We start from the raw sequence: 12,709 nt of genomic DNA, 5'->3' as shown, positions 1-12,709 counted from the left end.
GTCACGGATTAGGAACCAGCAGCTAAACCCAGAAGCAAGTAAGCAGAATTCCCTATAGCTAGTAGTGCTACGTGCCTCGACCATGCCTGTCACACCGGTACTTCTCTGCCTGCGAGCTGGCAAGGTTGTCCTGCCACGAGCTGCCTTTGCAGGACTAGCCTGGCTGTTTGCAGAGTGTCCGTACAAGGTCCCATTCCCGTGAGCACAAAGGCAAACACAGGCAGCACCTGAGCCTGTTGCTCTGCCAGGGAATTAGGAGCTGTCCTCGTAACAGCTTTCTGTCTCCTGCAGCCCCGTGTGTCTGCAGACAGGGAACCCCCGGCTCCCAGATTTGCACACCAGGGCATCAGCAGAATCGACTTCTCGGCACCTGGGTCTGATATACCTCCCAGCAGCGTCGGGCTCACGGCATGCACGCCAGAGAGATGCCAGGCACCAGAACCAGCACACGGCCGGCAGGGCTGAGTTGGTGCGCAGAGGGCAGCTACATAGCCCAGCTTGCAGGGGAGCCAGTGCCGACTGCTAACCACCGAGCCCAGACCTGCTCTCACCTCTCCCGGTCCTTCTGCCCCATGCGAGCTCCCAGCCAATGTGGCAAACCGGCCTCTGCAGGGTTAAAGCCAGCTCATCAGCCCAAGTGATGACAAGTGGGAAAGAAAATATAAGCAAGGAGTCATTAATTAAGGTGAGAAGCTGGGAGTGGAGACTGTAGAATGCTAATCAGTCTGGAGGGGAGGCTGCGTGGAAAGCAGCAATCAAGCTCCTTCAGCTTTAATTAAACCTGGCTCTATATCAAGGATGTGACACCTTTTCTTCACCTCTGCCTTTGAGCTGAGAAACCAGTTGGAGCATGTATGCTGTTACTGGGCAGACAGGAATTCCCTCCCGGCTCTGGAGCCTCCCCAGCCTGGGCTCAGCATCTACCTTTCCTGCTCACGTGCCCCCCAAAATCGGGGCTTAGCACCAGGCAGAGCATAGGGATGGGAGCCAGGGCTTGCAAACGCTTGCCAGGCTAAATATACCTTCTCCCCCAGCTGTTCTCTCTGTCCTGTTTTATTTAGGCTTCATCCCAATGCGCAGCAGTCAGTCCTGACCTGATCTCCTCCCTTTGCAACTTGGGACCAGGAGGAGCAGGATCAGGGGTGAGCAATAGCCCAGCCGCACGTGGGCAAGAACAGGCAGCGTCTGGCTGTGCCGAACCACGGCTCCCGACTGCCGTTCCCTTCTCCCTCCAATGCTTTGGGGCTGCGACGTGAGTCCTTACCCACAGAAATGATGTACACGTTCGTTTTACCCAGAGGCTGCTCGAGGCCGTGTGAGCTGGCCACCAGCCACGGCATCGCGTGCAATGGGCGGCTGCAGGACTAGCCGTCCCTGGGAAAGTGGGAAAAGCACACTGGAAACGTTTCCAAAAGGCATTGGCCCCAGGGGAGCGGCAGCCACCGCAAAGGAAGGGAGCTGGAGAAATCAGAAACGGGGAGAGGAAGCAAGGGAGGCTCAAGGTGCAGACAGCAACCTCAGACGCTTGGGTGGAAAAAGAAAAATAATTCCCAACACAGCGCTTCAGCTGGCCTCCGCACGGGGAAAGAGATGTCCTTGGAGCTGAGCTTTAGCGAGGCATGAGACAGCTTCAGTGAGGGTTAGAAATATCACGTTGCCTGGGAATTTTAAGAGTGGGCAGGACAAATCAATAAGGCAAGATTTACGCAAGCAGAAGCAGGGGACGGAAAGAGAAGAGCAATAAGGAGGGGGGCTCGGGGCTCTGCTCACGCACGTCGCAGGTCTGCAAGCCCCTTGCTGCCTGATGTCTCCCAGCTCCGCCGTACACCACCTGCAGCACTGAGAGCATCGAAGGGCACGGTTGGGGCCAAACCCCCTTCAGTTTTGACGCAGCCTCCAGCTGCCTCACCGACGTCCCACCGTGCCCGGGGACCAGCAAGGACACCGGCGGTTCCCACAGCCCGTGCGGGGCTCAGGACACCCCTGAAGGGGCTGCGCAGCCTCTAAAAACTTTGCATTTGCTGCAGGCTCACACTGGCAATCGGGTCCTGATGATCAGCGGGCTGGCAGTAAATGGCTCCTCTCTGCCAGCTGGGGCTCTCCAGTGTTAGCTGCCTCACTGTTTTAATTAGCTAGAAAGCAAGGAGTACAGTTCTTGGAGATGTCCAGGCTACAGAGTCTGCTGTAGCACCCAGTCCTTGTATCTCCGCCTGGAAAGTCAGCCTGTAGGGCTTTGCCGTGAGGGATATCTCCATGCACACGCTGGCCGTGGGCAGCAGGGTGCGGGGCAGCAAACTGCCGTGGAAGGAGAACCATCTGCCCTGTTCAGGGCAAAGGTGTTCACTCTGAAACCTACTGCCGCCATGATGATCTGTAACTGCTTCCTAGCTTCAGTGTGGAAGTCTGGAGAGTCCCACAACGTCACTGCTTTCACTAAATACTTTCTGCCAAGCTTTCCCTCTTTCACTGCTCTTAGGGCATTAAGGGTGAAGATCTGTTTCATGTAAGAGTTACACACTCAGGAGCCACACAGCACTGAATAAATGCCATATGTAATTAAGGAAAAGGAGAGCTGTTGCAATCATGTAAAGTTTACTGTAAATATTGAGCTGGGATGGTGGCAGGTCTAATGATTTGTGGCCAAGGCATCCCAGGCCTGGCTGCAGGACTGTGGAAGAGGTCGCTGAAGGAGCTCTGTGGGGCTTGAGCTCAGTTTAACGGGTCTGAACGAGCAAGCTCATCTCTTTTGCTGCCAACAGAAAACCATCTCAGTGGGGATAAGTTGTGGACCTGGTGATCCTGGCCTCTCCTGGAGGAGAGCGAAGCCCCTGAGATGTGATCAGAAAGCATGATGCTGACGGAGATTTCTCCCTCACCTCTCCCCACGGAGGTCCTTCCACAGGCTGGTCCCTTTCCCTTCCTTAGGGCTTGCCTGGCCAGCAAGAGCAGTCCCTTTTCCCCCTCCTGGTCTCTCAGGTGATCTGTCTTTGTCCCCTTTCTAGGGCTTCTTCCTCGTCTTGTCCTACAGCATCACCAAAAGCTCCCGGGCCACAGGACCGAGGCTCAGGAGCTATGTCCGTGCTGGCAAAAAAATGCAGGATCTGTCCTGCTTACACTTGCAAGCCAGGCGGCATCACACAGCTTGTGTCCCCACGGCAAAGCTCTCTTGTCCCCGCAGAGTATGGCCTCAGGTGGCTGCAGTCCGCTGCGGCACATAGACTTGGCACGCTGGGGAAGCCGAGTACCCCTCTTGGTCCCCCTCCCCTCTCCACTCATGTCGTGACTACGTGACAAAACGGGAGCTGCGTGAAGCCAGCCACGTGCCTGGACCTGGCTCTGCCAGGCACCGTGGCAAATCACAGCGTGCAGCAACGCAAATCCCACCAGCTCCCTCCCTCACATGTGCGCTAGACTGATCAAAGACCTCCCTTGGCTGGTGTTTTTCTGGGCTTCTCTGGACGCCTGATGATGCAGAAAAATGCTGGAGAAAGCTGCTGTAGGCTGGGGTCCAACCCCAGCTCCGGAGCAGCGGGACACTGCTGGGATGGGGGAAGACTCCTGCCCAAATGTGGCTGCTCTGCCAGCACATTGCTTCCCACCTCCCTCATGCCCCCTTATCCTCCCTTCTGCTCTCTGCTTCTAGCCCTTCGTTTCGCCCTGCCTTCTCATCGCCGCTTTCTGTCCCTGTGGATGGCTCCCACCCGGCCCCACACATTCTCATTTATATTGCCCCCCTCTGCCTGTTCTCTCGCCATCCCTCCTTTTCCCTCTCCTACAGCTTTCTGTTGAACACCAGCAGTGCTGGATCCCTCTTAAAACCCTCATTGTTTCTTCCGTACACTTCTGCAGTGGCTGCAAAGTCAAATAAAATAAATGATGCCCTGCTAATGAGTCGGAAGAAGCAGACTCTGCTCGGACGATTCATACAGCCTCCACCACCTCCAGCCCAAACTGCAGAGCCCCGCGCCGGGCAGAGATTGTACCCAGCACACAGCAAACATGGCAGGAAAAGGAAATTACGAGGGTTTATTACGGTCAAGCAGGGGAAAAATTCCAGCACCTTCTGGTGAATGTGATTTCTTGCCCCACCCCGCCATCCCTGCAGCACTCCCCATCCTTCCCACTGTCGGGTTGGGAGGACTCTTGGCCCTACTGCGGGGTGTCATTGAGCTGCTACCACAGCCAAAGGCTCCTCCGCGGCTCCTCGGGGCAGCAGGGACAGAGCAGGGGAAAGTTTTGCTCCCAGGTGGACATGGGTCCCACCGCAATCCCCCAGCAGTTACGGTCTCGGAAGATGTCCCAACGCACTGAGTGGTGTTGGTCTCTCTCTCCTGGAAGCCTTCTCCATCAGGTAGAAAGGGGCACTGAGGAGACAGAAACTAAGTGCACATGGGTGTGATGGGGCTGTTTCCTTCTCCTTTGCCTCACCACAACCACCACTTGGCTCCACAGCTCATTTTGCAGCTTGGCTACTTTCTTCTGCTTTGGCGACAGCCATCAATTCACTCACAATCATCGTCGTCATCGCGTGGAAAAAAACCTGTCTGGCCAAGTCAGTAAACCACACACACGGGGCTAATATCACTGAATAACGTCTGCTGAGAGAGCGACGGGTCCTTCAGCCCCAGAAGGAAGGGATGAAGCTCCAAGTAGCAAGCAAAGATCAAAGAGAATCCCTCAGGAATTTGCAAAAGGCAAACAGTAAGCAGAGGGGTGGAACAATGTGGCGGAAGGAGGAGTTACCGGGTTTGTTTAGGAAGAACTGAGGATGGCTGTCAGGAAATAACTTCTGAACTGCAAGCAGTACTATGAACTGGGACAGTGTCCTGCAGAATCTGCTCGCCAGAGCTAAAGCCAGGTGGGACAGAGCTCTAGGAAACATCGTCCAGCGAGTACTTCTCGTGGGGCAGGGTGGAGAGAAGAGACTGGACAGAAGGTCCTTTCCTTCTTGAACTTAAGAGAAGCCAGAGGGGCAGAGGGGAGGCACGCAGAGGTGTTGGCATACAAGCCTTTCCATTCTTCACCTGCTGTGGCATAAATCGTTGAAGTACGACTAGCGACTGCTATGGAGTTTGCATCATCGAGCTGTCAGCACGGACGGCTGACTCCCTCGTAGCCGGTGTGGCAAAAGTCCTTTGGTCTGGATGCAGGGGCTAGGGAAGGGGATGGAGGTGGACAAGGGCTGGCCCATGGGAAAAGAAGGGCACGTGGGCAGGGGACAGCGTTTCACCGCTTGGGGCTGCCAGGGAGAGAGGCTGCCAGCCACCCTATTCACACACAGGTCCCTGTGTGCTCTCTCCACCCTTCCCACCTATGCTCTGGTGCACCCTTAACAGCCTGGATTTCCTACCAGGATGTTTTCATTTTGGTTGCCTCCCTCTTAGAGTTTCAAGGTGCTGCACAAAATTAGCAAGTTAGGCAGCTGGGAAATGGAAGCCTTAAAACTTGTTGCAAGAATGCCTCCCAGGGCGCTTGGCAGCAGGTTAAGATGTCCCTCCATTCTGCAGCTGTACCGGTGGATTGTGCCATTCCTATATGAATGCCGTGGGCCAGTGAGTGAAGGTGAGTGGGGACAATGGGTTAACCCGTGCCACAGGATCTTTTGGTGGCTCTGCTACATCCATTCCTCTCTGCCCCACATTATTCTGCCTGTTTGGGAATGGAGTGGCTACTCACCGGCTGGAAAACAGGTTTCTTCGCTTTGTTCATCTGTAGTGAACAGTCAGAAACTCCCGAGTTCCTCTTGGAGGGGTCACGGCTAGGGGACGGCCAGCTGTTGCCAAACTTTCTTCCTCCAGCAGCTCCTTCTGAACAGAGACCATGGTGTCTTGTAGCTGGTGAGTCCATGCTCTGGCATGACTGGCACCTTCAGGGTCCCTCTTCCTGATGTTCTCCTCTGGGACCTGGGTCACCTCAGTGTTGCCTCCATAGAAACCTCTGGTGCTGTTGGTGAAAGCTTTGCCCACGTTGACCACGTGGACTTTCTTTCCAACTCTCTTCTTCTTCCTGGTCGTGGTCTGGAAGAAGAGGCAGGTGAAGACCTGCTTGAAACGCTTGCGGAAATGCTTGGAGATGAGGGCATAGACGATGGGGTTGAGGCAGGAGTTGGCGTACGAAAGGCAGTGGGAAGCCAAGCGGCAAGCGTAAGTGGCTCGGTTGAACGGGAAGTGGCCAAACCAGAAGCAGAGGATGACCAGGTGGTGGGGCAGCCAGCAGAGACAGAACAGGATGGCCACAGCCACAATCATCTTGGTGACCTTCCGCTTGGCCTTCCGGGACTCCGAGATCCTTTCTATGGGGTCTACGGAGGTCCACAGGAACTTGATGGTCCTGGTGTATGCCATGCTCACCACGAACACGGGCAGGACGTATCCAAAGACAAACGTGAGGATGTCCAGAATCTTTCGGCGCTGGTCCTCCCAGATGGGGACGCAGATGGGCACCCCGTGGTAATGGACAATCTGGTAGTAACTGAGGTAAGGCCCCGCAAAAAGCAGCGACAGTGACCAGATTGCTACAATGGCCACTCCTGCGTTTCGGGAGGTGCGGAGATCCCGGGACTTCAGTGGATAGCGAATGGCCAGGTACCTGGCGAGGCGGGGAAGAAGAAGGAGAGATCAAACACAACATGGGTGAGATGAGGTATCTCTCCCGTCCTGTGGAGCTGCCATCTGTGCACCCCTTCCCATGCAGCCACCCATCTCTCCCCCTCCCCACCTCCTGGTAGGGAGGGTTACGGTGAATTCACACAGAGATCAGGATCATCCCAACAGCGGGTCTGGGATCTCCATCACCCGCTCTGCTGGGCTGGGTCGGGAAGGGCAAGCAGGGCGCCTCTTGAACCAGGGAAGAGAAGGATAGGAGCAGGACCCAGAGGGCTCCCTGCTTCTCCTATAGTGCGTTGCTGCCCTGGGACCTTTGCCGTTCTTGGTTTTGCATGATGGATGCCAAACCTCAGCATGTGCCTGCACTCCTCCTTCTCGAGTGAGGGCTGGGTAACCAGGCCAAGAGCTTGGCTTGGTGCTGGGAGAGGGCACGGGGAGCTGGGGAGGCTGGCTCGGCCTCTGGGGACACCCTACCTGCTTCTTACAGGACACTCAACAGGGTAAGGACTGGCCTTTCTCCCACCCCTCACCTCAAGGGTGGAAAACATGTTGTCCCGAAGCTGAGGGACTCAAAGGGAAGGGGACACTTGCCTGTCAACAGAGACAGCGGCCAGGGTGAAGCTGCTGGCATACATGGTGAGGTAGATCAAGAAATGCACAGCCTTGCAGGCAAAGGCCCCAAAGAGCCATCCATCCAGGGTGTAAATGGTGGCCTGGAAGGGGACGCAGCAGACGATGAAGCACAGGTCGGCCATGGCCAGGTTAAGGATGAAGAGGTTGGTGGTGTTGTACTTGACTTGGCCATTCCGCAGCAGCACGGCCAGCACCAGCCCGTTCCCCACAGTACCCAGGAGGAAGATGAGGGAGAAGATGACGGGCACAATAATCCCCGCTGCTCGTAGCTCTGGGCTGTCGGAAGAGGCGTTCCATCCCCCTGGCATCTCTCCATCTGACCGCGGGGACCTGCGCAGGGAGAAGGGGAGACAGAGCACCTGTGCGTGGCCGTAGGCGCGTGGGTGCTGGTCAGCGTTGACCACAGTGGCTACCAGAGCTCTGGCCCTAAGGTACCTGATCCCAGCCTTTGAGACCCACGTTTCTCCTAGAGATACCAATCCCAACCAGCCGGTTAAGTGATGACATCAAGATCCTCGTGACATGGCTGGCAAGAATGCTGTTGGGATCAGTCAGCCCACATCTGCCTGGCTGAAGCCCCTTTCTCCTGCTCACATTCACACCCCCACCACAGCATCTCCTGTGCTCCCAGCCCCCTGAAGGACCCCCTGCCCTGCCGCCTGGCCTCCACTACATTCCTCCTACCATCCCAAAGCCGCTGAAGCTCTTGGGATTGCTTGCTTTGGCAAGTCTAAATCTCGGCTGGTGTTCGACAGGGCTCGGCCACGGGGAAAGGGGCTCCCGTGGGGCTGTAAGTGGTCCTGGCACACTCACCCCAGGGCTGTGCCACCTCCGGCAGCAGGGACCTGATGGTCCCCGCAGCAGCAGCACCCCACCACGCTCCCGCCCCGAGGGAGCTCCTTAAGCTGGGACAACCACCACCGAGGAGCTGGCTGCTCCTTGCTCCCTGTGCAGTAGTTATGCTCCACAGAGGAGAGGCAACCTGATGCTGAGAGGTGCCCATCAGTTGGATGGAGGAGCTAGGAGAGGATGCGAGGGGGGGGGGGAAACCTCGCAGCCACCCGAAACACACCACCACAATCATTACAAAGGAGCAATTACCGTATTATTATTGCAGCTCAAGGTATTGTGATTTGCTGCAAAACTTCCTCCAGCCCTGAGCAACACCGCGCTCAGACGGGGAGCGCCAACAGCCTATTTCCTAACGAGCCTTCCCCGTGTTGTGCCGTCATTAGAACAAATTGTCCTTTGCTGAGCAGCAACCAAGAGGGAAAGACACCATTATGTAGCAACTGTTGACATGCAATTCGCTCTTTTTTTGGGTCATGCAAGCTCCTTCATCCCATGCCCCCCCATCCCTCAGCTCACACCACTTCTCCTTCCCAGCAGCCTCTCTGTGTCAAACCAAAAAGGTGATCCCTGCTTTTCTGGCTCTGCGGTCCCCTCTACCCTACTGGTAACTATCTGGCTCCTCCACCCGGCCCCGTGGGATCTTCTTGCTCGAGCAGAGGACCCCGATCTCCCTCTGGGCATGCACCTCGCAGGTAGACTATGGGGCATCTCTGGGCACCAGCGTGTCCCTGCTCAGGCCACCTCTCAGCTTGGGAAGCCGGCACTCACCTCTGCGAAGAAGGGCTTGCAGCTTCACCGCTTACTCCGGGGAGACCTCCGGTCCAGCCCAGGCAGCGGTGGCAAGGAGGACACGGGCCACCGAAGAGTTTGTCTGGCCAGCGCCGTCACCCCTGCCCCTGCCCGCTGCCAGCTCTGCTCTCTCCTCTCCCGGCTCCTACACACGTCTGTCTCCTTCTGGAGCTCCTCTCCTCTCTCTCTGTCTCCCCCTTTTCCCTCCCTCTGCTCTTGCTGCTGATCCATTGATCTCTGGTTGGTTTTGTGTTTTTTTTTTTTTCCCCTCTCCCTGAGGTTGGGTTTGGAGTTAACTCCTCTCTGCCCAGCTTTCCCGCAGGCTCAGCCGTTCCCTGCTCCAGCGAGGAGGGGACAGCGAGAGGAAAAGCCCACTGCTCTCCGGTGGGAGAGGGAGGATGGAGGGGGGCAGGGTCCCATGGGCCCCGGCAGGTCTTGCAGGCACCCCTCGATGCTGGGTCTTCAGGACGTGTTGCCCAACACCTCCGGGGAACACGAATATCCCACCACGGTGAGCCTGGCCCCTGCCCTGTCCTTGGGATACAGCTCTAAACCCTCTGGAGCACGAGCAATTAATTGCTCCTTCTAGGTGTTATTAATTAATTGTTAGCAGCACAGCATAAAGCCATAGAGTGTCTCCCACAATGTCTGACCCCAGGGAAGGAGAGGAAAGCAGGTTTTGGTTTCCATCCGGCCCAGGTCCGCCCTCCACCAGCATTGCCGGGGCACTGCAGCGTGGGGAAGGAGGACAAACCGTCCAGGGTGGCCATCTCCAGAGGTTCAGCTCCATCACATCTGCCCGGGACAGCTCGTGTGCTGGCTGATGTACCGAGAGGCGACAGTGACCCAGGCAGCCCTCCGGCCCGGCTTGGCGATCCTTTCCCGGCGAGACCCGAAGGCCACCAGCTTCCCTTCGCTGGGAAGGTCCTGGATACCTCTTCCAATGATGGAGCGGGATGCGGAGGAGGAGGAGGAGGAGGCACCGGCCCCTTCCCCTCCTCAGCAGCCCCGATGCCCCTCGCCGGTGGCACCTCTCGGCATGGCGGGAGGGACGATGCGGCCTCTCCTCCCCGCCTGCCTGCCCCTCTGATGGGAGGGAGCGAGGTGTCCCCGCCGCCATCTCCTTATCAGCCGCCACAACCGGGGAAAAGGGGAAGGCCATGCCTCGGGAACGTGGCGATAACCCGGGGCAGGGAGGGGGGGATGCGGCGGAGCGCAAGCCGGCAGCCCGGCACAGCCTGCCGCGATGCCGCTAGCCACGGAGGGACCCCACCGCCGCTGCCTCCTCCTCCTCCTCCTCCTCTTCCTCCTCCTCTTCTGCCTGCTCCCACCGCTGGATGCCTTGGGTCCACCTCCGGAGGAATCCCGGGATCCGCCGCTGCCGCCGTCCGGCACCGCTGACCCCGCCGCCCGCCTGCTACGCGGCCGCCCTTCGGCCCCGGCGCGGCCCTACAGCCTCTCGCTCTCCCCCGAGGACTACCGCTACTCCCCCAAACCCCGGCACTTGAAGCCCGGCCGGTTGCGCCGGCTGCTGGGCTCGGCTTTTGACCGCTTCTGGATGGCGACCGAAGAACCCCGGGCTCTCAACGGCAGCATCCCGGAGGAGAACCTGGAGTCCCTAAGCCGGGATTTGGCGGAGGGTGCCGGACGCTACCGACGCAAGCTGTGGCGGGAACTGGAGGGGCTGGAGCTGCCCACCCTCTTGCCCCCCGGCTCGGGGTTGCCCCCCGAATTACTGGGGACCCTGGCCCGCCGCCTGCAGCAGTGGCTGGTGGAACGGGCCGCCTGCCGCCTCACCTCCGCCTGGGTCGACCTGGGACCGGTCTTCTGGCCCCGCTGGGTCCGCCATACCGCCTGCGAGACCGGACCCCCCGGATGCTCCTGGCCCCCCGGCATGACCTGCCGCCCCGCGCAGCTCACCCACATCAAACTTCTAGCCTGGCACTGCTGGGTCCCCGAGACCCCCGGACCCCCGCACTGCGCCTGGCGGCAGATCCCTTACCCCGTCGTGGCCGCCTGCAAGTGCTCCTGCCGCTGAGGAGTGGGGTGGGGGGGGATGCGGAGGGGACCCCCGCTCCCAGTGCCTCTTCTTGGAGCCAAATGGCCTGAAAAGGCGAGCGGTCACCTGGACTCACCCTCGGAGCTGGGGGGGCAGGGGGGATAACCCCCCAAATGGAGAAATAAACCTCCAGAAGGGAAGTGGGGATCAGCTGCCGTCATTGCTGTTTCTCGCCGCAGCCCCCCCGGGTTGGGATGGGGGGGGGATGCAGCTGCTTCGCCCGCCAGCACGGGGAGGCATTAACGCCGGCGGAGGCCCTTGCGTAGCGTTTATCTCCAGCAAAGGATGCAGGATGGGAAAATCACGGCCCCCGACAGCAGGTTCAGACCCCATTTCCATCAGCCCCACCGGGCTCGGGCCAAACTGGGATATCGCTGCCTGCCTGGGCAGGGCTGCGGGCGGGGGGTGAGGGCAGAGGGATGCTGGTGGGGAAGGGGTAGAGGGAGGTGGGTCACAGCTCAGGGTGGAAACGGCGGTGTGGAGAGGGGCTGGAAAGCATCAGCGGGATGGGGGGCAGGTTTGGGACAGCCCGGCGAGGGTGGAAGGAGTTGGGGGAGTGGGCAGGGACCCAGGACTGGAAGAATCTGTAGGGGTAGGGGGGGGTTATGGAAACGGGATGGGACGGGACAGTCCCCTACTTCGAGGCACAAGGGGTGAGATACGGGGATCCCACACCTATCCCACATGGTGTAGAGGGTGACGGCTCGAGACCCGGGGGAAATCCTGGCAGAGCAGCGTACGGGGTTTGGGGTGGGTCAGCAAGCCCGGAGTGGGAACCGCATCCTCGAAAAGCGGCGTCTGCCTCTACATTCCACCCAGCAAAATGTCCTCTGCTTTCTGGGCTAAAAGCTGCGAAAAGGCTGGGAGGCCTTAAAGAAAGAAAGAGCTGGAGGCTTTGCCTGGGTATGCAATATTAACACGGCGCCTGCAGTCGATGGACGCTGCATTATGCATTTCCAGCGTGCCATCGCCTGACCCTCCTGCCCTCCTTCCCCAGGCTCCAGCGCTCCCCGTGCCGCCGCGCAAACTGCCGTCTGCGGCACAGCTCGGCCTTGAGGCAGGCGGAGAGGCAGCCGGAGCGCGGAGGGTCGGCTGCCGAGGGATCTGAGAGAGCCGGAGGGGAGAGGGAAGTCAGGGCACCTGGAGAGGAGAGGAGGAGGAGGAGGAGAAGAAGAGGGGAGCCCATGTGTGCACGCAAGCGTGTGCGTCGCAGGGGAGGGGGGCTGCTGCCGCTCTTGCTCGCAGATGGCGTCTGTACGGCTCTTCTCCCATTGAGGAGGGGGGCTTGAAAGGTGGAGCAGGGTTAAACTGCTCGGGGTGTTGCCCTGAGCGGAGCAGAGCCGTCAGGAGGGCTGCCCGCAGAACCCAGGGGAGAAGGGGAGTCCTGGGCTGGGGACCAGCCGGAGGCAGGGAGGGAGCTGGGGGGGGAAGCACGGTACGGGCGTGCGAGTAGGGGCGAGCAAGGGGGTGCACGTGCATCGGGCTCGAAGCAGCGGTGATTCGGTTTAGGGACTCAAACCCCCTGTCCCAGAGCCCAGCTAGCTGAAACCTCGTCTTTTCCAGGTTGCAAGAGGGGCCTGGGTGCAACCCCTTGCCATTTCCCCATTCCGTTCCTCGTTCTCAAAATACTGCCTGTGATAAGGGGGAAGGGTTCGCCGCACTGTGAGGGCCTGGTGCCGCACAGAGGGAACTCCGTATCATACTTTATCAGCAGACTGAGCTCAGGGCCCTGCGGAGACGGAAAATTAAATAAATTCGGCACACAGTTTAC

At 58.9% G+C, this 12,709-nt stretch overlaps 2 protein-coding genes across 6 annotated transcripts; one reads left to right on the top strand and one right to left on the bottom strand.

The window, feature by feature from the left end:
• Positions 1–4,144: 4,144 nt before the first annotated feature.
• On the bottom strand, positions 4,145–8,936 carry GALR3 (galanin receptor 3). Of its 5 annotated transcripts, none has more exons than XM_049821963.1 (4): positions 8,859–8,936; positions 7,453–7,568; positions 7,197–7,318; positions 4,145–6,588 (listed from the first exon to the last, which is right to left on the bottom strand). In XM_049821963.1, exons 2-4 carry the CDS (start codon positions 7,552–7,554, stop codon positions 5,706–5,708), a joined length of 1,107 nt encoding a protein of 368 aa, XP_049677920.1. In that variant the 5' UTR covers positions 7,555–7,568; positions 8,859–8,936; the 3' UTR covers positions 4,145–5,705. The 5 variants fall into 5 exon arrangements, with proteins under 5 accessions (XP_049677920.1, XP_049677919.1, XP_049677917.1 ...); XM_049821962.1 differs by lacking the exon at positions 8,859–8,936 and adding an exon at positions 8,340–8,429; XM_049821960.1 differs by having other exon boundaries at positions 7,197–7,568; positions 8,859–8,930.
• A 1,173-nt stretch (positions 8,937–10,109) lies between these two features.
• LOC126047810 (noggin-like) lies at positions 10,110–11,969 on the top strand. The gene has a single exon (XM_049821965.1). The coding sequence runs from the start codon at positions 10,126–10,128 to the stop codon at positions 10,915–10,917; it is 792 nt and encodes a 263-aa protein (XP_049677922.1). The 5' UTR covers positions 10,110–10,125; the 3' UTR covers positions 10,918–11,969.
• Positions 11,970–12,709: the final 740 nt, after the last annotated feature.

Source organism: Accipiter gentilis, chromosome 18, assembly GCF_929443795.1.
Source record: "Accipiter gentilis chromosome 18, bAccGen1.1, whole genome shotgun sequence".
Taxonomy (NCBI): Eukaryota; Metazoa; Chordata; class Aves; order Accipitriformes; family Accipitridae; genus Astur; species Astur gentilis.
Note: the sequence above shows the minus strand (reverse complement) of the source record. Positions and strands in the feature narration are given on the sequence as shown.

Coding starts and splice junctions, on each gene's coding strand:
- GALR3 (XM_049821960.1), bottom strand. CDS start 7,546: ATGCCAGGGGGATGGAACGCCTCTTCCGACAGCCCAGAGCTACGAGCA. Junction 6,589..7,196: donor GCCGCTGTCTCTGTTGACAG/GCAAGTGTCCCC, acceptor CCGCCTCGCCAG/GTACCTGGCCATTCGCTATC.
- LOC126047810 (XM_049821965.1), top strand. CDS start 10,126: ATGCCGCTAGCCACGGAGGGACCCCACCGCCGCTGCCTCCTCCTCCTC.